This window comes from Phoca vitulina, unplaced genomic scaffold (genome assembly GCF_004348235.1).
Source record: "Phoca vitulina isolate PV1807 unplaced genomic scaffold, GSC_HSeal_1.0 scaffold63, whole genome shotgun sequence".
NCBI lineage: Eukaryota > Metazoa > Chordata > Mammalia > Carnivora > Phocidae > Phoca > Phoca vitulina.
In genome coordinates, this window is record NW_022589766.1 from 5,694,114 (window position 1) to 5,717,479 (window position 23,366).

The 23,366-nt window shown below is 44.3% G+C and overlaps 2 protein-coding genes across 3 annotated transcripts in view; one reads left to right on the forward strand and one right to left on the reverse strand.

The window, feature by feature from the left end:
- The window catches only part of PPM1G (protein phosphatase, Mg2+/Mn2+ dependent 1G), a 36,474-nt gene extending 24,799 nt beyond the window's left edge, over positions 1 to 11,675 (reverse strand). Inside the window, exon 1 of the mRNA XM_032391559.1 lies at positions 11,489 to 11,675. The gene's annotated coding sequence lies outside the window, so the exon portion shown is untranslated. The remainder of the gene's footprint in view (positions 1 to 11,488) is intronic.
- A 362-nt stretch (positions 11,676 to 12,037) lies between these two features.
- Positions 12,038 to 23,295, forward strand: NRBP1 (nuclear receptor binding protein 1). 2 transcript variants are annotated; one of them, XM_032391554.1, is made up of 19 exons: positions 12,038 to 12,302; positions 15,254 to 15,483; positions 15,671 to 15,793; positions 16,245 to 16,346; positions 17,152 to 17,241; positions 17,394 to 17,434; positions 17,773 to 17,867; positions 18,331 to 18,354; positions 19,350 to 19,433; positions 19,618 to 19,676; positions 19,828 to 19,926; positions 21,136 to 21,268; positions 21,440 to 21,545; positions 21,689 to 21,739; positions 21,837 to 21,972; positions 22,178 to 22,231; positions 22,318 to 22,381; positions 22,611 to 22,666; positions 22,743 to 23,295. In XM_032391554.1, the coding sequence occupies exons 1-19, from the start codon at positions 12,131 to 12,133 to the stop codon at positions 22,845 to 22,847; spliced, it is 1,824 nt and encodes a 607-aa protein (XP_032247445.1). In that variant the 5' UTR covers positions 12,038 to 12,130; the 3' UTR covers positions 22,848 to 23,295. The 2 variants fall into 2 exon arrangements, with proteins under 2 accessions (XP_032247445.1, XP_032247446.1); XM_032391555.1 differs by lacking the exon at positions 18,331 to 18,354.
- Positions 23,296 to 23,366: the final 71 nt, after the last annotated feature.

A 23,366-nucleotide genomic window follows, 5' to 3' on the forward strand; every position in this document is an offset into this window, starting at 1 on the left:
TCTCTCTCTAAAATCAATAAATCTTTGAAAAAAAATTAAAGTTGCAGTCTTTCTAGAAGGCCAGATATAAATTCATCTTGCAGCCATCCACCTTTACTCCTGGAAATCACCAGAATGAGCCCTCTACACATACATAAAGGAAATATTCCACCTTTATCCTAAAGAAAATCTTGAAATGACATAACCAAAATTCAGATGTTTCAAACTGAGATGCTGGAGTTTTGTTTTGTTTTGTTTTGTTTTTAAGATTTTATGTATTTTTTTGAAAGAGAGAGGGAGAGAGAGAGAGCAAGCAGTAACGAGCAGGAGAGCCAAAGGGAGAAGCAGACTGCTCAGCAGGGAGCCCGATGCGGGGCTCGATCCCAGTTGGGATCCTGACTTGAGCTGAAGGCAGCCACTTGACCGACTGAGCCACCCAGGTACCCCTGGAGTTCATTTATTTATTAGTAACATAAAATGTTTTGCAGGACTGTGTGTTTGCAGAAAAAAAGAGATTTTTCCCTCCTAAATAAGAATATAGACTGGAATGTCTCTTAAAAAAATCCTTACTTGTTCTTAGGAGACCTATGTATGTTTTTTTTTTGTTTTGTTTTTTTTTTTTTTTTAAAGATTTTATTTATTTATTTGACAGAGAGAGACACAGCGAGAGAGGGAACACAAGCAGGGGGAGTGGGAGAGGGAGAAGCAGGCTTCCCGCGGAGCAGGGAGCCTGATGCGGGGCTCGATCCCAGGACCCTGGGACCAGGACCTGAGCCGAAGGCAGGCGCTTAACGACTGAGCCACTCAGGCGCCCCCTTTTTTTTTTTTTTTTTTTTTTTCCTATGTATGTTTTTATTCAAGTGTTTGCTCACAGGTGATCACAAAACTGGAGCCCCCCCTGAGGAGTGTGTGAATCTTACCTCTGCACCTCCTATAAGAGAACAGACTGGCCTGAACAACCGGCCTATCACAAAATGGTGTTATGTACAGCCAAACTATCCAATGTCTGGAAAGTGTCCATGACTCCTGGGATCGTGTTAATAAGCAGGCCAACGTGGAGGTGAATTTTTCTCCCTAAGGAAAAGGACAGTTCCTCAGTCAAATATTCTAGAGTGGGAATAAGCAGGCCTTGAACTGGAAAAGATTGTCTCTGGCCCCATGCCTAATGCTGGCTGGCATCAGGATTCCAAGAAGTGGCCGAGCCTGGAGCTCCTGCAGGGACAAGTGGGCCAGCTGAGCCGGCTCGGCCTTATCAGGAATCTGAAGAACAGCCACGTCTAGTGGCAGCTGTGGGCTCCTCTTTGTTTTTAATGTCGTGCCTCTGTGTCTTGTTAAATAGTTAAAGCTTTGGGGAATAAAGTAAAGAGATCTAGGTCCAGTGGGTGGGACCATGTGGAGAGCCTGTAGGAGCTGATGGCAAAGTTCAAGAGCATCAGTGTTTGGGAGCAGGGAGAGTTGGCAAAAGCAACAGTAATTTCCAGGGAGGATCTGTGGCATACTTACCCATTCCTTAGGGATTCCTCGAAATCCTTTAGTAAGAGAACTCTTGCTATATTGGCTGTTGAGGATTGAGGACACACAAGTTGAGTCTGACAGACTGGCCCATGAAAACCACAGTGTTACTTAGAAAAACCCTGCAGCTTTTTGTAGTCATCGTGAGGACAAACGTTCTTAACTGAGGCTCACATTCAAAGAAATGAATGACTGGGGCGCCTGGGTGGCTCAGTCAGTTAAGCATCTGCCTTCGGCTCAGGTCACGATCCCAGAGTCCTGGGATGGAGCCCCCCCACATCGGGCTCCCTGCAGGGAGCCTGCTGCTCCCCCTGCTTGTACTCTCTCTCTCTTTCTCTCTGTCAAATAAATTTTTAAAAAAATCTTAAGAAAAACCCAAAGTAATGAACGACCTCATATTTGTAATCCCTTGGCTCTACAGTTTGCTAGGGACAAACAGCAGTAATAGGAAACCTGCCCACTGGAATCCTGCTGTCCACCAAAATGGCTTTCTTTCCACTGTTCTGTCTACTCCTCTCACATGGTTCTTTCCTCAGCCTTGATAGTTTCCTCATGTGTATGTTCAGCTCAGTTCACAAAAGAAATCTTGAGAGGATCCTTCTACAAAGCTCCATAGTTATTTTTCTTTTTTTTTTTTTTAATTTTTTTATTGTTATGTTAATCCCCATACATTACATCATTAGTTTTAGATATAGTGTTCCATGATTCATTGTTTGTGCATAACACCTCCATAGTTATTTTTCTGTGTAACTCCATCCTTTCTGGTTCTCTGCCCTGGAAATATTAGCCACTTTGGTCTCCCTGAACTCTCAACTCTGTCTTCTCAATGCAATGATATTGTCAGGCTCTGTTTGGGTTTCCTCTCTCCACAAAATGGCCTGAAAACTCTAGGCAGTAAGCTGGGGTGCTCACGGGATTTACTTTGTTTGTTTCCCTTTCCCTTCTCTCAGGGGCCACTATCCTGTGTGTGCTGCCTGCTATCCAATATCTGAAAACTGTTGCTTTATGTATTTTAACCAGTGTTCTGGCTAAATTTGGTCCTGTTATAACATCATGGCCAGAAGTGGAAGTTTTTCCCAAGCAGTTTTATCAATTCTTGTTTATAAATAGGTCTTTCAGTGAGATTGGGTAGGTATTTTTTTTTTTAATCCCTTCATTGTTTCTGGCGTATCAAAATGTATTTTGCCTTCACTCTTTAATGACAGTTTGGCTGGAAATAAAATTCTAAGTTTACACGGAAGTGTTCTATCAGTCTTACTGTCATTCCATAGGTAATCCGTTTCTTTCTCACGTCTCTGATAGCTTTTACCATTTTCTCTTTATCCTTGATATTTTGTAAATATCCGTATGATATGCTTCAGCATGTGTTTATTTTATTAGTACTAAGAGTTTGTTTTTAAAATTTGAGGCCTAATGTCTTTTATCGACACTTTAAAATTCTTTTTTTTTATTTTATTTATTTTTGAGAGAGAGAGAATGACAGAGAGAATGAGAGGGGTGAGGGTCAGAGGGAGAAGCAGACTCCCCGCTGAGCAGGGAGCCCGATGTGGAACTCGATCCTGGGACTCCAGGATCATGACCTGAGCTGAAGGCAGTTGCTCAAGCAACTGAGCCACCCAGGCGCCCCCACACTTTAAAATTCTTAATGTTTTCAGACACTGTTTCACCATCATTGTCTTTATATTTTTTATATTTTTCTAGAATTCTCATTATATGTGTTACGGCTTTCAATACAGCTTCCCTCTCTCAACTATGTGAGTGTGTGTGTGTGTGTGTGCATGGTGTTCTGAGTCAATTAACTTATTCTCTCTTCAATTATACCTGGTTTAGAGCTCTTACTTTTTATTTTTACTATTTTATTTCTCTTAGTCCCAAAAAAGTAGGAGTTCCTTTACTTGCTTTTGGAGAAAGTTTTGTCACCCTCTGTTCCAAGCTTGATCCAATAATAAACAAGTGTCCTTATCAGATTTACTTTCTTAAGAATGTTCTCCCTGGAGAGTTTTTTCTTCTTTCCCAGATATAAGAAACTTTGTAACAACAAAGATTAAATTTCAATGTGAAAAGCCAGAGGTGAGGGAAAGGGGAAAAAAAATAACACCTACGTTGGAAATCTTCAACTCTTACTGCTAAAAAGTGAGGCATAGGGCGCCTGGGTGGCTCAGTTGGTTAAGCGACTGCCTTCAGCTCAGGTCATGATCCTGGAGTCCCTGGATCGAGTCCCGCATCGGGCTCCCCGCTCAGTGAGGAGCCTGCTTCTCCCTCTAACCCTCCCCCCTCTCATGTGCTCTCTCTCTCTCTCTCATTCTCGCTCTCTAAAATAAATCTTAAAAAAAAAAAAAAAAAAAAAAAGTGAGGCGTATGTCACAAAAGTTGGAGTGGACAATCACAGGTTTTATGGTCTAATTCCTATCTTCTGAATCTGGAGAGTCAGAGAAAAGGAGAGTTCAGTCTTTTCTGGACTGTTCTTCCCTCCTTTAACTGCCAGTTGAACTCCTATTCATTCTTTAAAACCTAGGCCAGACAGGTCTCAGTCTTGTTCTCTGGGAAACGTTATGTATTAGTTTCCTTTGTCTGCTGCAACAAATTACCACAAACTTGGTGACTTAAAACACCACAAATTAATTTTCTTACAGTTCTGGAGACCAGATGTCTGAAATCAATTTCACTGAGTTAAAGTTAAGGTATCAGCAATCCTGGTTCCTTCTGAGGACTCTAGGGAAGAATCCATTTTCTTGCCTTTTCTAGCTTCAGGAGGCTGCCTGCATTCCTTGGTATCACTCCAACCTCTTGCTTCCGTGGTTACATTTCTTTCAGTTCTGTAGTCAAATGTCCCTCTGCCTCCCTCCTTTATGAGCACTTGTGATAGTGCCTATCCTGATAATCCAGGATAATCTCCCCAACTCAAAATCCATAATCATATCTGCAAAGTCCTTTTTGCTCTATGAGGTAACATTCGCAAATTCCAAGGATTAGAATGTGGATACCTTTGGGGGCCATTATTCAGCCTGCCACATCTTCCCAGGTATCTTTCTTCCATGAAGTCAGTCACGTCCTTCTCTATTCAGCCTATGGAACTATATACATACTTCTGTTGTTGCTCTTGTTAAGTGTTGTAACTTTTTTTTTTTTAAGATTTATTTATCTATGGGGCGCCTGGGTGGCTCAGTTAGTTAAGCATCTGCTTTCAGCTCAGGTCATGATCCCAGGGTCCTGGGATAGAGCCCCGCATTGGGCTCCCTGCTCAGCAGGCAGCCTGCTTCTCCTTCTCCCCCGGCTTGTGTGCTCTCTCTCTCAAATAAATAAAATTTTAAAAAATATCTATTAGAAAGAGTGCACAAGTGGGGAGAGGGGCAGAGGGAGAGTCCTCAAGCAGACTCCCCTCTGAGTGTTGGTCCCAGGACCCCAAGATCATGACCCGAACTGAAATAGAGTCAGACGCTTAACCAACTGAGTCACCCTGGTGCCCCAAGTGTTGTAACTTTTTTGTTTACACACCTATCTTCTCAAATAAATAGGAGCTCTTTGAAGACAGGAACTTTGTCTTATTCATTTGTTACCCCACTACCTAGTGTGGTGCCTGGCACATAGTCACCACTAAATAAATATTTGTTTAATTCAATTGAATTTTCCTCTCTTGTTTCAAGCCTGGAAGTACAACTGTAAGCTGTAGAATAATGGAGCTTAGACTACCCATGCTACAAAGGGATCTCCAAAGGCCTTTCCTTATAGTCTGAATCTATGTTTTATCAGGACATAATTTTAGATTTAAGAAAGTTGTCTTTTTTTTTTTTTTAAGATTTTATTTATTTATTTGACAGAGAGAGACACAGCGAGAGAGGGAACACAAGCAGGGGGAGTGGGAGAGGGAGAAGCAGGCTCCCTGCCGAGCAGGGAACCTGATGCGGGGCTCTATCGCAGGACCCTGGGACCATGACCTGAGCCGAAGGCAGACGCCCAACGACTGAGCCACCCAGGCGCCCCAAGAAAGTTGTCTTTATTACTACAACAAAGGTAAAAACAAACAGAAAAGGTTTACGTTAGGGTTTCGGCCCAGAAAAAACTGTGGAATGACCTGATAATTACTTTAACTCACAACATTCCTGGGAGATAAGACAGATATTACTTTTATGCCAGTAAAACATAGAGCAAAATAAATTATAGATGAATTTGACTTAAGCATAATTGAATACAATTGTGGAAATCAAATAATCTCAGGTGAATTATTAATTTACATGGGACGTCTGGTTTTTTATTCCCCAGGGCCCCTTTTTATCCATTATGTTTATCTTAGAAGTTGATTCAATTTCTTATGACATGATATAGAGGTATAGAGTTGAATGTTCCTATTTAATTAAACAGTGAAGCTCAGAGGCCTAAGTTATGAGGCAATGACCCAAGGAATCATTCCTAGACAGGGATAAGGTGTGTGCTAAGGTGATAGTTTTTACCCTTCAGCCTAATAACAGGCCAGGCTACTTGCATCAGAATTGCCTGGGAATATTGTTAGTCATACAGCTACCCCAGTCCTCCCCCTCCCCCCAGATTTGGATCCAGTTGATCCCGGGAAGGTCCTGGAAATGTGTACGTTTTAAAGTGCCTCAGGTAATTCATAATTATCAAGAAGCCTAGACTCCTCCTAATTTAAGGTCCTAAGGAAATGTAAATGCCAAGCTTGAGGCAAAGAAGCATTTTTGTTCTTTTGATTGTCTTCAGTGTGAAAGAGGCTCTTTTGGAAAAAAGGATCCACATCATGTGCCTAGAGGAATGATCTGATTGCAGGCATGACTAGTGAGTCTCACACTGAAGAAGAAAAGCTTGGAGCAGAAATTTTCCAATTGCCCTGATCTATGGAAATCGAGATCTTGAAAGAGTCTGGACAGTTTTATTGAGGTATGATTTTCATACCATAAAGTATGGTTTGAAAATAAGATTCACTCGCTGTGAATTCTAAGATTTTTAGTAAATTTATAGAGTTGTGCAACCAGCCTGTCAAAATGCAAGCTGTAGTCCACCTGGAAGATGAGGTGAGCAAGTCACTTGGCAAGTTTAGAATTAGACAAATAGATGTGGGTAGTCTCAAAGCATTACCCTTCTTTATTCTTTTTTTAAAATTTATTTTTATTTTTATTTTTAGATAGAGAGCACACATGAGAGGTGGGGAAAGGCAGAGGGAGAGAAGAGAGAGAATCTCAGGCAGGCTCCACACCCAGCATGGAGCCCAGTGCAGGACTAGATCCCACAACCCTGAGATCATGACCTGAGTCAAAATCAAGAGTCAGACGCTCAACCGACTGAGCCACCCAGGAGCCCCTGCCTTTCTTTATTCTATGATTATTTAATAAATTGTTTCTTTGTTAAATATTGTTTCTTTTTGAAGAAAAAGTATGTGCTACCTTTGTAAGGCACAAAGTTCAAAAGGCATAAATGGGTATTTAAGAAGTTTCCCTCCCACCTTATCACCCAGTCATCTGGTTTCTATTCCCAATGATTCTTGAGGTGGATTACTGACCTTCAGTGGGAATATTTAGATAAATTAGTTTCGAAGTGACAGTGGAGTACCCAATACTGTCTTGGAGTTTGGGAAGAAAGAGAGTGCTAGAGATAAATATTAATATTATTCAGGTGATACACCCAATGGATATATTTTCTAAAGCATGGTATAGAGAGAACAAAGACTATAACTTTGAGCTCATTAACAAGCAGCTTAATAGTAGGAGGGAAGGATAGAAAAAGATAAGAGAAAAATTAGGATAAGAAGTTGAAAAAGAATAAATAAATCACTGTTATGAAAAGTAAGAGAGCTGTTCAGCGATCCCAAATGCTAAGAGGTCATGCAGAAGAAGAATGAGAAAGGGCTTTGGGAGTGGAAGTTTATAATAAGCTGAGAGAAAAGCTTCAGCAGAGAAAGAGATAGGATGGGATTCACATTTAAGAGATTAGGAAGACAATGGGATTTTTCTAATATACAAAGAGCTCTTACAAACCAATAAAAAAAAGATGACCAACCCAGTAAAAAAATTCACAAAGAACATGAGTAGGCAAAAAACTGAGGAGGAAATGCAATTGGGCAATAAACATATGAAAACAATGGTGCTGGAACAACTGGACATCTACATGAAAAAAAAATGAATCTAGACACAGACCTTACACACCTCACAAAAATTAACCTAATATGTATCATAGACCTAAATATGAAACGCAAACCTCTACTATTCCTAGAAGAGAATATAGGAGAAAACCTAGATGACCTTGAGTATGCTGATGCCTTTTTAGATAAAACACCAAAGGCACGATCCATGAAGGAAATAATTGATAAGCTAGACTTCAATAAAATTAAAAACTTTTGCTCTAAAGACAATGTCAAGAGAATTAGAAGACAAGCCACAAACTGGGAGAAAATGTTTGTAAAAGACACATGATAAAAGACTGTTATCCAAAATATACAAAGAACACTTAAAACTCAGAAAGAAGAAAACCACCCTATTAAAAAATGGGCCAAAGACCCTAACAGACACCTCACCAAAGAACATATACCGGTGGTAGTAAGCATATGAAAAGGTGTGACATATAATTTATCATCATGGAAATGAAAACTTAAAAAAATGAGACACTGGGGCAGCTGGGTGGTTCAGTCAGTTAAGCGTCTGCCTTCAGCTCAGGTCATGATCCCAGGGTCCTGGAATCAAGTCCCACATGGGGTTCTCTGCTTGGCAGAGAACCTGCTTCTCCCTTTGCCCCTCTCCTTGCTTGTGTGCTCTCTCAATCTCTCTCTCTCTCTCAAATAAATAAATAAATAAATAAATAAAATCTTTTTAAAAAAATGAGATACCATAACACATCTATGAGAATGGCCAAATCCAGAACACTAACACAAAATACTGGTAAGGACATGGAAGAACACAAACTCTCGTACATTGCTGGTAGGAATGCAAAATGGCTCAACCAATTTCGAAGACAGCTGGGTAGTTTTTTTTTTAAGATTTTATAATAGGGGCGCCTGGGTGGCTCAGATGGTTAAGCGTCTGCCTTCGGCTTGGGTCATGATCCCAGGGTCCTGGGATCGAGTCCCGCATCAGGCTCCCTGCTCAGCGGGGAGCCTGCTTCTCCCTCTGCCTCTGCCTCTCTCTCTCTCCCTCTCTCTGACTCTCATGAATAAATAAATAAATAAAACATTAAAAAAAAAAAAAGATTTTATAATATATATATTTAAGATTATAAGAATATAAATGTTATATATTTAAAATATATTTAAGATTTTATTATAGATATAAGATGTGGTATATATATACAATGGAATATTACTCAGCAATCAAAAAAATGAAATCTTGCCATTTACAACAACGTGGATGGAACTAGAGGGTATTATGCTAAGCGAAATAACTCAGAGAAAGACAATTATCATATGATTTCACTCATATGTGGGATTTAAGAAACAAAACAGAGGAGCATAAGGGAAAGGAGGGAAAAATAAGATGAAATCAGAGAGGGAGACAAACCAGAAGAGACTCTTAATCATAGGAAACAAATTGAGGGTTGCTGGAGGGGAAGGGGGAGATGGGTTAACTGGGTGATGAGCACTAAGGAGTGCACATGATGTAATGAACACTGGGTGTTATAAACAGCTGATGAATTGCTGAACTCTACCTCTGAAACTAATACACAATGTGTTAATTAATTGAATTTAAATAAAAATAAACTTCATAAATTACCTATTTTAAAAAAAAGAAATTTCACTCCTTGGTATTTACCCAAAGGAGTTGAAAACTTATGTTCACACAAAAACCTGCACACAGATATTTATGGGAGCTTTATTCATAATTGCTAAAAGTTAGAAGCAACCAAGATGTCCTTTAGTAGGTGAATGGATAAAATAAACTGTGGTACATCTAGAGCATTGCATATTATTCAGTGCTAAAAAGAAATGAGCTTTCAAGCCATGAAAACACATGAAGGATCCTTAAATGCATATCATTAAATGAAAGAAGCCAATCTGAAAAGGCTGCATACTATAGGATTCCAACTACATGATGTTCTGGAAAAGGCAAAACTACGGAGATTTTAGTATTAGTGGTTGCTGGGGATGGGAAGGCAGAGCACAGAGGATTTTTAGGGCAGTAACAGTGCTCTGTATAATGATGGATATATGCCATTATATGTTTGTCCAAACCTCTAGAATGTACAATACCGAGAGTGAACCTTAAGGTAAACTATGGATTTTGGGTGATTATGATAGGTAAATGTAGGTTCATTCTCAGTAAAATGTATACCATTTGGTGAGTGATGTTGACAATGGGGGAGGCTATGCATATGGGGTGCAGTAATATATGGGAAATCTCTGAATCTTATCAATTTTGATGTAAACCTAAACAACTCTTTTAAAATGATTTTATTTTTTTGAGAGAAAGGGAGCGCATGCGCAGGCAGTGGTGGGGACAGGGGCAGAGGGAGAGAGAAAGAGACTCTCAAGCACATGCTATCCTCAGCAAGGAGCCTGATGCGGGGCTCAATCCCACGACCCTGAAGTCATGACCTGAGCCACCCCGGCATCCCTAAACCCTAGCATACTCTTGATACTATTTGATATCTTTTTGAAGAGTAACTTGGCACTATCTATTCAAGTTAAAATGTTCTTAGCTCTTGACTTTGCGATTCCGTTTTTAAGAATATATAAAAATAATTTTCACAAACAGGCAAAGATGTGTGCAGCAGGATTTTATTACAGCTTTACTTATAATAATAAATGTTGGAAATAACCCTGACGCCCCCTGGTAGTTACTAATTAAATGTTGGACAATGGAATACTCTACAGTGGTTAAAAATTACATTAATGCTATATGAGCTGCCATGGAAAAAGTAACAGTAAATTGAAAAAGCTTATGTAGTATTAGCTTGCTTTCATTTTATTTTTTATTTTTATTTATTTTTTAAAGATTTTATTTATTTTTTGTCAGAGTGAGGGACAGCGAGAGATGGAACACAAGCAGGGGGAGTGGGAGAGGGAGAAGCAGGCTTCCTGCCGAGCAGGGAGCCCAATACGGACAGAAAAAAAATGGAGATACATACATCAAAGTCTTAATTATTTTGGTGAAGTAGGATTACAAGAGATTTTCACGTTCTATAGCAATTGTTAATTCACAATATTCCATTGGATTCTTGTATTAAATGAGTTAGTATGTCATAAGGCAATTAAAATGGTGGAACATAGCACATAGAAGCTATTACATAAATATTGTTACACTATGTGAAATATTTTTGAAATACTTTGATTTTTTTTACAACAGATGTGTATTATTTTTTAAGGCAGAAAAAAATGAGGTGGCGAAAATGCAGTGTTTGAGATTTTTAAACATGAAAAATTAAAAATGAGAGTTGGAGGATGCTAATGGGTCCCCTATGCATATTTGAAAGAAGTAGCTAGTTGAAAAGGTAAGGTTGATAATGACAAGGACCAGACAGAAGAGAATGAGAAACTGTAATGATAAAGTCAACTCATATTCAATGAATGTTTATAGTGGACCAGGTGCTCCAATTGCTTTGGAGCCCACAAGGAAAAAAAGTTAATCTGGAGAGGAGGAGGAACAATCTTCCTTCGAAGATTAGAACAAAGACTTTAACCTCAACTCTTCTAAAATTATATGCTAAATTTGGCGGACAAATGCATTTTTTAAATATCCAAGACAAGATCCGTAACTTCCAGCAGATTTCTAAGAGTGTGTGAGCCCTGTCTTTCAAAGGTAGAAGAATCAAAGGATGAGATTGGTTGCAAAAAGAACTATTTTGAGAAAATGAGAGGGCTTTTGCCAGATACAGGATCCTTCTTTATATTAGTTAAGAAGGATTAGAGATTGCCTTTAAGGGCAGTGAAATTTAGTGATAATGACATTCCCAAGTTGTGATAGTTGATTCATCCTCCTCCCTCCATAATAGACGTCTAATGGCAGAGCGAATTTATACCGCTCAGACTCAGCGTTTAGTTTTCGCAGATCAATGGGCTCACCCAGAATCTTTTCTTTCCACTTCCTCGAAGTCATTCCAAATTTTTCCCAAACATCTTTTCAAGGAAGCCTTTGATAAATCTGTTTGGATGCTAGATCTGGCTCCTATCAACTTTTGGTGAATAGTTTAATGCCTCTGATTCAGTTTTCTTGCATTTGTCAGTTAGCATTGAATGATTTCAATTTCTTACGAGGATCAAACGAGTTATCTGTGAAAACCTCTTGCGAAGTTTTGGCAAATATCAGTGCTATGCAATTTTCAGAATATATTCAGGAAAATTTTTAAGTTTTCTGAAGAATTGGTGTCCTGCGCAGTCTCGCCCCCCCCAAATAATGAAAGTGGGTGGGCGCTCCTCCCGGATTGAGGCTACGTCTTTCGCTCCTTTTGTCTTTCAGTCGGACCAGAACTGTCATGGCGCCTTCAAGAAGAGAGGGAAGGCCTTCCTTTCGCCCAGCAGAATCATCGGGGGCACCTGGGCTGGACGGAGGGATGGACAGAGAGACCAGCCCCAGTTGAGACCGAACACACCGAAGCCTCCGAGAGGTCTCCGCCGGACAGGCTCAAGGGGAGGAGACCGGGTTGAAGACTAGGCCAGCGAGCGACCGTCTTCCCGGGGCACCGCCCATCTTGACCGCCTTATCCAATGGAAACCCAACGGCAGTGCGGCACCGCCCATCTGTTGGTCGGGACGCCGCGAGGGCGGGGCCCGCAGTTCGGTTGCGCTGCGGAGCGCAGCTGTGAGGGAGTCTCTCTGGTCCGCGGCCCCGAACCCGAGCTGGAGCTGAAGCGCAGGCTGCGGGGAGCGGAGTCAGGAGGTGAGCGCCGAGGGAAATGAGCGGGAGGAAGGGGTTCGGCGAGAGGACGGAAAGGTCGGCCTCCGCGGCCCGGGGTGCTGGGACCCCGGCAGGCGGGTGTCTGGTGGCGGCTCTGCTCGCTCGGCGGCCCAGGCCCGGCCCGCCGGAGCCGAGGGGCCGCCCGGGCCCCACAGCCTCTGCCGGGCCTGCCCGTCCTGCCCTGAGTGGCGGCGACCCGGAATTCTGCCGGCGCGGGGCGCGAGGCCGGGGCGTTCGCGTCGAACTGGGGCTGACGAGAGGCGGGGCCGGCGGCGGGGGCGGTGGTGGCGGGCCCCGCGGCCTGCGGAAGCGCAGCGTCGGGGCCGCGCCTGCTGGCGGAGGCCGGCGCGCCGACTGCGCGGGGGCGTGGCCTGCGCCCCTGACGGCGCCGCGGGGCCGGCCTTTGATGAGGTGGCGGCCGCTGGCTCCCGGGCCTGCGGGACTGCAGGCGCTCCCTTGCAGACAGCGGGCAGGGCGACCTGTTGGAGCGTGAAGCCGTCCCCTGCGCTTGCTTGACGTCTGAGCGGACAGTCCTGTGGGTCCCGGAGGCCCTTTGGTCTGCTCGGGGTGAGGGTAGCTCAGAGGCCCGTGGCCTGCGAGCTGTCGCCGAGGAGTTGAAATGCAGAGGGGCTGCAGTCCAATAAATAAAAGTCTCCGAGAAAAACTTTGCGCGACGATCTACCTACACTGCTCAGAAGTGAACACACTATTCTCGGGGTTGCTGGAGGCGGCGAGGAGATTCCCTTGTAGGGGCGTAAATGACCTTTTCCGTATGTGATCTCTTACACCTCTGAATGACCCTGAGATGAAAATCCCAGCGTTACAATGGTTTCTTCATCAGGAGGGGAAGTGCTGGGGGATCTTGGGCAGTGCCTTCATTTTGCCTGCTGGGGAAAGCTTGGGGAGGGAGAAGACAAGCACATTCCAAGGACATGTCTGTGACCGGTAAAGGTTTGGCTTCTTTTGTGGTGTTGTGTGGATTGTCTGCGCCCTGAGTCCAGAGGTTTCCTTAGAGCCCGTTGGTTACAGGCTTCCTGTATTAGAACTCCACTGGTATTTCCTATTGTAATCTAGCTGGAAATTTTACTTAGCTGTTCAGATTCAAGATGCATTCTATAAATATCTCTAGGAAGTAATCCATATGAACTTTATGTTTTCTTAGTTACTTTTCAGGGGAAGAAAAAAGAAAATGATCTCTAACTCATTTTCTGGTAGATTACCAAGATATACAGATAGTAGCTTTCTTGGCTGGTTGAATCAACTCTGTGATAGGCAGGACCTAGAAAATAACAGGGAAAGAATATCTTGCCAGATTTTCTCTGTAGTGTGTTGTGGTTCTCTGGTATTTACTAGAATGTCGTCAAATAAGAATCTCCTGATTTGGGTTGAACATAGTGTAGGCTGGGGGTGGAGATTGGCAGAAGTGGGTATCCAAGAGTTCTAAAATGAGGGCTTTTCAAAAGATTGGTGTTAGTCAGAGGCTTCTCTATTGTGAACTGACTTAGAGGAGGAAATCTAGTTTCCAGAATGTCACTTTCATACTGGAGCCTTCCTTTGAGCCCAGCACACACAGGTTTCAACTCCTTCACAGCCATTGTTCTTAGAGATTTGGAATAACATTCAGTGGTTGTCCTGTGACTGTCTGGACAAGTTAGTGACATTTAGCTTTTGAGAATTCTTTTTTTCCAAGTACCCATGTATCTTGAAAAAAATATTATACTATATAGTACTTTTTCCTGTAACTGCCATATCTTGAGTTATTTGTTCTTTTTTTTTAAATTTTTTCTTTTTAAGATTTTATCCATTTGAGAGAGGGAGAGCCCACGCGCATGGGGGGGTGGGGCAGAGGGGGAAGCAGACTCCCCGCTGAGCAGGGAGCCAGACTCTGGGTTTGATCCCAGGACCCATGACCTGAGCCAAGACAGATGCTTAACTGACTGATCTACCCTGGTGCCCCTTGAGTTATTCTTGAGGGAATATCTCTGTCAGATCTAGTATCCCAGAGGGTGGCGCTTTGAGCCATGTGAATGAAATGAAAGCTGGAAGCTGGAAGTTCTATATCAGTTTAAATTTGTGGCTCCATGAATGTGGGCATCTCATTTATTTTATTCACTAGTGTATCTCAAGTACCTAGCCCAGTGCTTGGCCTACAGTAAGTGCTTAATAAACATTTGTTGAATGAGTGAATGAAAAAAAATGTTGCTAACCAATACCCGTTTGCACACTCACATCACAGGGAAGGTGAGATCATCAGGGATGAAGTCACTAACCACTGCCAGTCACCTGGGCCAAGGGTAGCCTCAGCATGGACTGGCAGACTTGATCTGTGTATAGGAGGGACAGATAGCAAATACCAGAATTCTAATGGAATAAATTAGCTGAGGGTTTCAGCTGGATAAATTCGCTGAGAGTACTACAAGTCCAGCCTTAGGGCTGAATCAGTGGAACATTTTGGGGTCTGGGTTCATCTGTTCTGAACAGGGCCCATGTAGCTTAGTTCTTGAGCACAGTGTAAATAGAGGCAGGCGAGAATTCAAAGGGGGGAAGGCTGTTGGGTGAGTATTGCTGAGAAGGAGTGGTGTCTGTCCCTGATTTGGCCGTTCATTTGGACCTTACTAATGGGGGTTGTATTGTCATAAATCTTAGGTTTGCCACTCCTGGTGGGTCATCTTCAACCAAGATAAGTTACCTTCTCTAGATAAGAGAGTAGTTAATGTTTCTGTGTTCAGACAGGGTTAATTTGATTTTGGATTTAAAGGAAATAAGGGAGGTATATGTTTTGTTTTCTTTTTAACCCCAGATGAGGTTATTAGGATTAAGCATGAAGCCCAACGTGGGGCTTGAACTCACCCAGGTGCCCCAGAATTAAATCTTTATGGATCTATCCTGACCCTTTCTGCCTTCTCCCTCCATCCTTGCCCCAACCAATGCAGGCCTGAGTGTTTGTTCCAGCATGTCGGAGGGGGAGTCCCAGACAGTAGTCAGCAGTGGCTCAGACCCAAAGGTAGAATCCTCATCCTCAGCTCCTGGCCTGACGTCAGTGTCACCTCCTGTGACCTCCACGACCTCAGCTGCTTCCCCAGAGGAAGAAGAAGAAAGTGAAGATGAGTCTGAGATCTTGGAAGAGTCACCATGTGGGCGGTGGCAGAAGAGGCGAGAAGAGGTAAGGTGGTTGTAGTGTTACTCTTGGGGGAGTGAATTCTAAGTGCAAAGTGGAAGGGGAAAGTCTCAAAGGGGCAGACCAAACTTTAACAGATCAGAGCCTAGGAGAGGATGATCTTGTAGAGTATTAAAATGGAGGGTTTATAAGGCAACTTTAATAATTCCTTTCCATTTGAATTTCTTCTCAGGTGAATCAACGGAATGTACCAGGTATCGACAGTGCATACCTGGCCATGGATACAGAGGAGGGTGTAGAGGTTGTGTGGAATGAGGTCCAGTTCTCTGAACGCAAGAACTACAAGCTGCAGGAGGTAGGTAATGGTGAAAGGATGTAGCCTGTGGGGTGTTAGAATGCAGGTGTTATGAAACAAGACGAAACCAGAGAGGGAGACAAACCATAAGAGACTCTTAATCTTAGGAAACACACTGAGGGTTGCTGGAGGGGAAGGGGTGGGAGGGTGGGGTGGCTGGATGATGGACATTGGGGAGGGTATGTGTTGTGGTGAGTGCTATATAAGACTGATTGTTATATAAGACTGATGAATCACAGACCTTTACCCCTTAAATAATACATTATATGTTAATTAATTGAACTTAAGTAAAAAAAAAAGAATGCAGGTGTTAAAGAGGAATTGATGTTGAGAAGCTGAGTAGGAGGAGAGTATGTCGGGATTAGATCATTTCTGGGGAGGGATAAGGAATGGCTTTTCAGGATTATAGTGATTTCTGAACGCTGTTATCCACTCTCTCCCCTGCTCTCAGGAAAAAGTCCGTGCTGTGTTTGATAATCTGATTCAGTTGGAACATCTCAACATTGTTAAGTTTCACAAGTATTGGGCTGACATTAAAGAGAACAAGGCCAGGGTAAGAACTTTTTCTTGAGTTTACCACAAAGAGACTAGCTACATTTATTGTTCTTTTTACATTTAGAGATGAAAATAAGGTAGTTTTGAAACAAAACTGAAATCAGCTGTTGTGAAGATGAGAGTAGGGCTTTGTCTATGTCCTATGCCTTTTATCTGGTGATGGATGGGGCAGAAATGAGCAAACTTTTGTTTCCTTCCCATAGCTCTTTTCTTTTTTTTCTTTTTTTATTTTTTTTTAAAGATTTTATTTATTTATTTGACAGAGAGAGAGAGAGCACAGGTAGGCAGAGCGGCCGGCAGAGGGAGAGGAAGAAGCAGACTCCCCACTGAGCAAGGAGCCCGATGTGGGGCTCGATCCCAGGACCCTGGGATCATGACCTGAGCCGAAGGCAGACGCTTAACGACTGAGCCACCCAGGCGCCCCTCTTTTCTTTTTTTTAAAGATTTTATTTATTTGTCAGCACACAAGCAGGGGGAGCGGCAAGCAGAGGGAAAAGCAGGCTCCCCGCTGAGCAAGGACCCCGATGCAGGACTCGATCCCAGGACCCTGGGATCATGACCTGAGCCAAAGGCAGATGCTTAATGGACTGAATCACCCAGGCATCCCTACTTCCCATAGCTCTTGTTGTTCAGTAGTTTTTTTCGTCCTATTAAATCTAAGGAAGTAGTGCTAACAACAAAAGGGAAACTTAAAAAAACCACCACCACCAGACTTCCAAATCTAATATATATCTGGTATACATGTCATCAGGTAGGGGATCATTTCTACTCTAAGGCCTTATTTGAGTGCTTTGCCTCTCCAGGTCATTTTTATCACAGAATACATGTCATCTGGGAGTCTTAAGCAGTTTCTGAAGAAGACCAAAAAGAACCACAAGACTATGAATGAAAAGGTATGGAGGGAGAGCAGACAAAGCTTTAGGCTGGTTTGGGGGTTTTAAAAAGATTATATTAATCATGAAGCTAATCGGGAAGGGATGGAGGAGAACTAGTTGGAGGGTTAAGAGAGGGGATTACTGCTGACCCTTTGATCAAACTGTTCCAGGCTTGGAAGCGCTGGTGCACGCAAATCCTCTCTGCCCTTAGGTAAGTAGGATCTGGTTAGTGTTTTTCCCCTATTTCCTGGTTTAGTTCCTCCAAACAGATTGTAGGGTACTACTCTATACTGTCCTATACTGTCAAGATTAGGCCCCTGTTGTCTTTTAAAGGGTCCATCCTAATGCCCTAACCACGATGCTATCTCCCACCTCTTTCTCCTAGTGCTTATCCAGCTATTTAACTCATCAGGCATAATGGAGATTCAGAGTGTGGGGATTATCTTTGTGGTGACCAGCAGGAGACCAGGCCCTTGCTCCTCTTAACCCTTGGGTTCCCCCTGCCCTTAATTTCCCAGTGGCCCCTCTAACAGCCCAGTGCCCCCACAGCTACCTGCACTCCTGTGACCCCCCCATCATCCATGGGAACCTGACCTGTGACACCATCTTCATCCAGCACAACGGACTCATCAAGATTGGCTCTGGTGAGGGGAGGGAGAGGTTCTGGGCAGGGGAGCCTCGGGAATTTGGGAACCATGGGGGTAAGGTGAAAGGAGTGGGGAGAGTAGAGCAAAATTCTGAGGTGTGGGCTGGTGGTAAGAGATAGGACTTTGCTAGGGGTAATTAGGGGGTAGGATTGATCTTATACCTTTTTTGGAGGGAAGTGGATTAATCCAGAGATCTTGATAGGAGGTTGGAAAAGGGCAAGAGATGGGTCTAAGGTCTGACTTGAGCCCCTGGGGCCAGACCCTACCAAAGGAGGTTCCAGGCTGTGCCTGCTGTGAGTGCTTTCATTTGCCGTGTATCTGTGTGCTGTGTATAACATTTCTGTGTGCTGTGTCTTTGTGTGATTTGTGTGTCCATTTGTCTGGGGCTTGGCTGCTCCATTGCTCACAACTTTTCTCTGTTTTCCTCCCTCCCGCTTACGGGCTGCTCTGTTCCCAACAGTCTTTCATAGGATTTTTGCTAATGGTGAGAGCTCCCTGTTGCCCCATTGTGGGGCTCTGTTTGTGCTCCATCTGCTCCCCTTTGCGGCTGCCCAGTGCATGCAGTCGTGGGAGCAAGCCCTGTTCCCCTACCTCCCCTGCCTAGTTATGCCTGCTTGGCTTCTCCCTACCAGCCCTCCACCTGCTTGCCCTTCCATGACTTGCTTGTTTCCTGTGGATTCTGCCTGGCTGGCCATTTTTGTCCTGGATTCTTATTTCCCTTCATCATCAGGCTGGTTCCCTAAATCATACTGTGTTCCCAGACTCTCTCTGATTTGTTGTCATTGTTTACGATCTGAGTGAGTCCAAATTGGGCCCGGCCCTGGTTCCTCGTTAAGGCCTGTGGCAGCAATGTTGAGGAATAAGGGAGTAGAGTAGGAGTCTAAAATTTTGGTGGATTAAACATGAGACTGATTCAAGGGTATTGGTTCAACTTTGAGCTGTTTTTGAGTTTTAGTCAGCAAAGGTGGGTAAGAAGGAGGGTATCTAGTTGGTTGTACTGTTAATCCTTCTTACCTTTTTTATCCAAGTTTCTGAGATCTTTAATTGTCCCAGATTAGAAAGAGCTGCCTGTGTTTTTATGCTATTTGCAGGGTAGCTGAAAGAACTAGACCACACGTTTTCATGTGACAGGGATTAGATATTCCTGAGCTTTGGGGAAGGTGAGCAGATCACAAACAAAAGTTTTTCCTTAGCCTCCATTGCTTCTTGGCCAGCCCAAGGTCCCTATATACCTATTAGTTTAGTGTGGAGTGTTTGTTGCTGCTGAATTAGGGACCTTAAATGAGAAGCAGTTGACCCAAGAAAGGGGAAGTAGGTGGTGTTCATGTTTAGTCTGTGGTTCAAGATGGGAAAAGGACAGGTTTGCGCCTTGAGGGTTAGAGTCATCAGGAGAGAATTTGGCTTTTGGGGACCTCTCTCTGGAGTGAGACTATGCTTTGTTGATGGTGGTCAGATTGTGGGTATCTCCCCTACTCCCAGTGGCTCCTGACACTATCAACAATCATGTGAAGACTTGTCGGGAAGAGCAGAAGAATCTACACTTCTTTGCACCAGAGTATGGAGGTGAGGCACCAATTTCTCTGCCCTCTCCCTGTTCTCCAGGTTTCCACCTTATAACCCGAGGCCCAGAGGTAATAGAACTGAAACTTCTAGTTCTCTGCTGGCTTACGAAAAGTTTTTAAAAGGCATTTCTGCAACCCCTTGCCCCCATCCTCTGATTCACCAAAGGCTTCTCTGTTTTCCCTAGAAGTCACTAATGTGACAACAGCAGTGGACATCTACTCCTTTGGCATGTGTGCACTGGAGGTGAGGAAACCACAAGCAGTGGTGTTGGAAAGGGGTCAAGTTAGAAGATGGAAGGGGGAAATGGAGGGAGGACAAGTAAGGTCTTGAGGGGGTGATGCTGGAGCACTGAAGTTCTGAAGTCTCTGCTGGTCTTTTCTGTTCCCCACTGCAGATGGCGGTGCTGGAGATTCAGGGCAATGGGGAGTCCTCATATGTGCCACAGGAAGCTATCAGCAGTGCCATCCAGCTTCTAGAAGACCCGTTACAGAGGGTAAGAATCTTCTGGATCACTCCCTGAACAGACTTCGAAATGTTCTTTAGGTTTTTCTTCCTTTTTACTTACTTGGAATATGCTGTCTTCTAAGAGCAAGAAAACAGAAAGCAGAAGGGACAGGCAAAAGCAGTGAATATTTGAATATTTCCCTCGGCGGTACCTATGTTGTTTTTTGTATATATACACACACAGGTTAAGGGTTTAAGATGGGTAGTATTGGGGGTAAAGATTGTGTGTTAATTTAGGTGTGTCTACCTGGAGGTAAACTAATTCAGTGGTTACCTCAGGTAATTGGTATATGCTCTCAGACAACCATCTTGATATTTTTAAGCAAATTGGCCAGTTTGAATTAAATCTGTCATTTGGGGTTTTATATTTATATAGTTTTACGTAGGGAAAGTGCCCTGAAATAACAAGCTAAGATTTAAAGGGTATAAGGTTATGAATCAGTATAGATAGACTACAGTAAGTAGAGGCTGGACAGGAAGGTCCAAACAAGGATAGTTTGTAACTCATTAGATAGTGTAACAGGGAGACTAGTGGGAAGTCCTGAGGCTAGTGTGGAGTAAATTTCTAGTTCATTGTTAGGTTGGGGCATTCAAGCGACAGATTAGGTATATGACCTTCTTGGCCTTCAGGTTTGTAAGGAGGAAAAGAAAAGCAGGTTAATCATCATGGGACCTACGGGAGGTGGGAAAGGGGTGTGTGTGTGTGAGGAGGAAGCTTGGGGAAAGCCAGTGAACTTAATCAATGATTGTAGGAGACAAAGGAAATTGTGGTAGTTGGCTTGGGAAATAAAAAGATGGTGAATACTGTTGACCACAGCAGATAGGTTTGGGAACAGAGAGGTAACTTTGGTGAGAGTCGGAGAGGAAGGAAGACAGTGAGTGGGCTGTTAAAGCACAGAAGTAGAAAATCAGGAAAAAGAATTTGCAAGTTTGAATAGTAAAAAAAAAAAAAGAGAAAGCTTGTGGTTGGAGAGTAGAAAAACAATTAAAACCAGAAAAACCATGAACAATACCTTTCATGTTAATACCTTAGAATCTTCAAAGCCCTTTCAGATACATGTAACAGTTTACTCCCTCAGCCAGTGCTGACCACCTAGTATGTATAAAGCCTGTCTTAAGTGTGAGTGATGAAGTATCATGATGAACGCAGTGGTCTGGTTGCCAGATTCCCGCTCTACTTCCTCATTCCCTTTTGTAGGAGTTCATTCAAAAGTGCCTGCATTCTGAGCCTGCTCGCAGACCAACAGCCAGAGAACTTCTGTTCCACCCAGCACTGTTTGAAGTGCCCTCGCTCAAACTCCTTGCTGCCCACTGCATTGTGGGACACCAACGTGAGTCCCCTTGGCCCTGCTAGGAATTTTCTACCCGTCCAGAGCGTTAATAACTATCACTAGCAATGCTCTCTTTCCTTTTCCACTTCCAAAGGAATTCTTTACCCCCCAGGATCCCTGGGCCTTCCGGGACATTAATCTAATAACTTTCCATTTCGTCATGCCCTCCAGACATGATCCCAGAGAATGCTCTGGAGGAGATCACCAAAAACATGGATACCAGTGCTGTACTGGCTGAAATTCCTGCAGGACCAGGAAGAGAACCAGTACAGACTTTGTGAGTAACTAACTGAGAGGGTCTGAAAGGGACAGATTTGTCACTACCACTGAGGGTTCTGTCACCTGTCCATTCTTTGGGAATTGTTGAATCTGCTGTTTTGCTTATTTCCTTCGTTTCATGTGCTCTCTCTTCTCCTGCAGGTACTCTCAGTCACCGGCTCTGGAATTGGATAAATTCCTTGAAGATGTCAGGTGAGAGAAGGGTGAGAGGAAAGGCTTGCTTGAAGAAGCAGGGTGGGTGTCCTGAGGCATTCACAGAGCCCGTGTGACCTGTTTGATCTCGCTCTAGGAATGGGATCTACCCCTTGACAGCCTTTGGGCTACCTCGGCCCCAGCAGCCACAGCAGGAGGAGGTGACATCACCTGTTGTGCCCCCCTCTGTCAAGACTCCAACACCTGAACCAGCTGAGGTGGAGACCCGCAAGGTGGGGCTAAGGGCTGTGGAGGTCTCCATGGTCATGGTGCAAGGGAGAAGAGGACACATCAAATAAGGCTTTGTCCTTTAGAGAAAAGAATGTGTTTCTGCTTTCTAGCAAGCTTGTCCTGTAGGCTGGAAAGTCTTCCAGCTGTTCGGGGCTTTTTATTCCTTGGTAATACTCCTGTGGTGACCTCTGCATCCCCGCTCCCTAGGTGGTGCTGATGCAGTGCAACATCGAGTCCGTGGAGGAGGGAGTCAAACACCACGTAAGGCTCAGGGCCAGGGCTGCCAAGGGCTGGGGGGCCGGGGGTGGAGAAGGGGAGCCTCATTTTCTGACTGTCCTCTTCTCCAGCTGACGCTTCTTCTGAAGCTGGAGGACAAACTCAACCGGCACCTGAGCTGTGACCTGATGCCAAGTGAGTCTCTCCTTTCCCTCCGAGGATGAGAGTCTCTGAGTCTTATCTGTGAGGGACATTCTTAGGGGTGGGAAAGAAGGTTACGGGGCAGCAACACATTGACGCACATAGAACGGATAGGTAGACGTGGCAGTTTTGCTTGTATCGTTCTTTCCCAGCTGGGCTGACCCGACGGGCTGTGGGCCCCTTACTCGCACACCGTGCTCACCGCCTCCCTTTTCTCTGTCAGATGAGAACATCCCGGAGTTGGCAGCTGAGCTGGTGCAGCTGGGCTTCATTAGCGAGGTGAGCTTTCTGCCTTCAGCCGCCCTGGCCGCTCCATTCTCCTCTCGCCCTGTCTCACCCAGCTCTTCTCCCCCAGGCTGACCAGAGCCGACTGACTTCTCTGCTAGAGGAGACCCTGAACAAGTTCAATTTTGCCAGGAACAGCACCCTCAACTCAGCCGCTGTCACCGTCTCCTCTTAGAGCTCACTCGGGCCAGGCCCCTAATCAGAGCTGTGGCCGTCACTAGACGCCCAACAGCCTTCCTGCCCCCTCCCCCCAGTCAGTATTACCCTGTGAAGCCCCTTCTCTCCTTTATTATTCAGGAGGGCTTTGGGGCTCCCTGGTTCTGAGCATCACCCTCCCCCTTCCCCTTCTCTTCCTCCCCTCTGCACTTTGTTTACTTGTTTTGCACAGACGTGGGCCTGGGCCTTCTCAGCAGCCGCCTTCTAGTTGGGCGCTAGTAGCTGATCTGCCGGCTCCCGCCCAGCCTGTGTGGAAAGGAGGCCCACGGGCACTGGGGGAGCTGAAGTCTACAATCCCGCTGGGGCCGACGGGGTGGGAGAGAAGGGTGGTGCTGCAGTGGTGGCCCTGGGGGGCCATTCGATTCGCCTCAGTTGCTGCTGTAATAAAAGTCTACTTTTTGCTAAAAGCGTCGTGTGTGTGTGTGCGCGCGCGCGTGTGTGTGTGCGTGCGCCCGTGCGCGCGCGCGCGCGCCTTCCC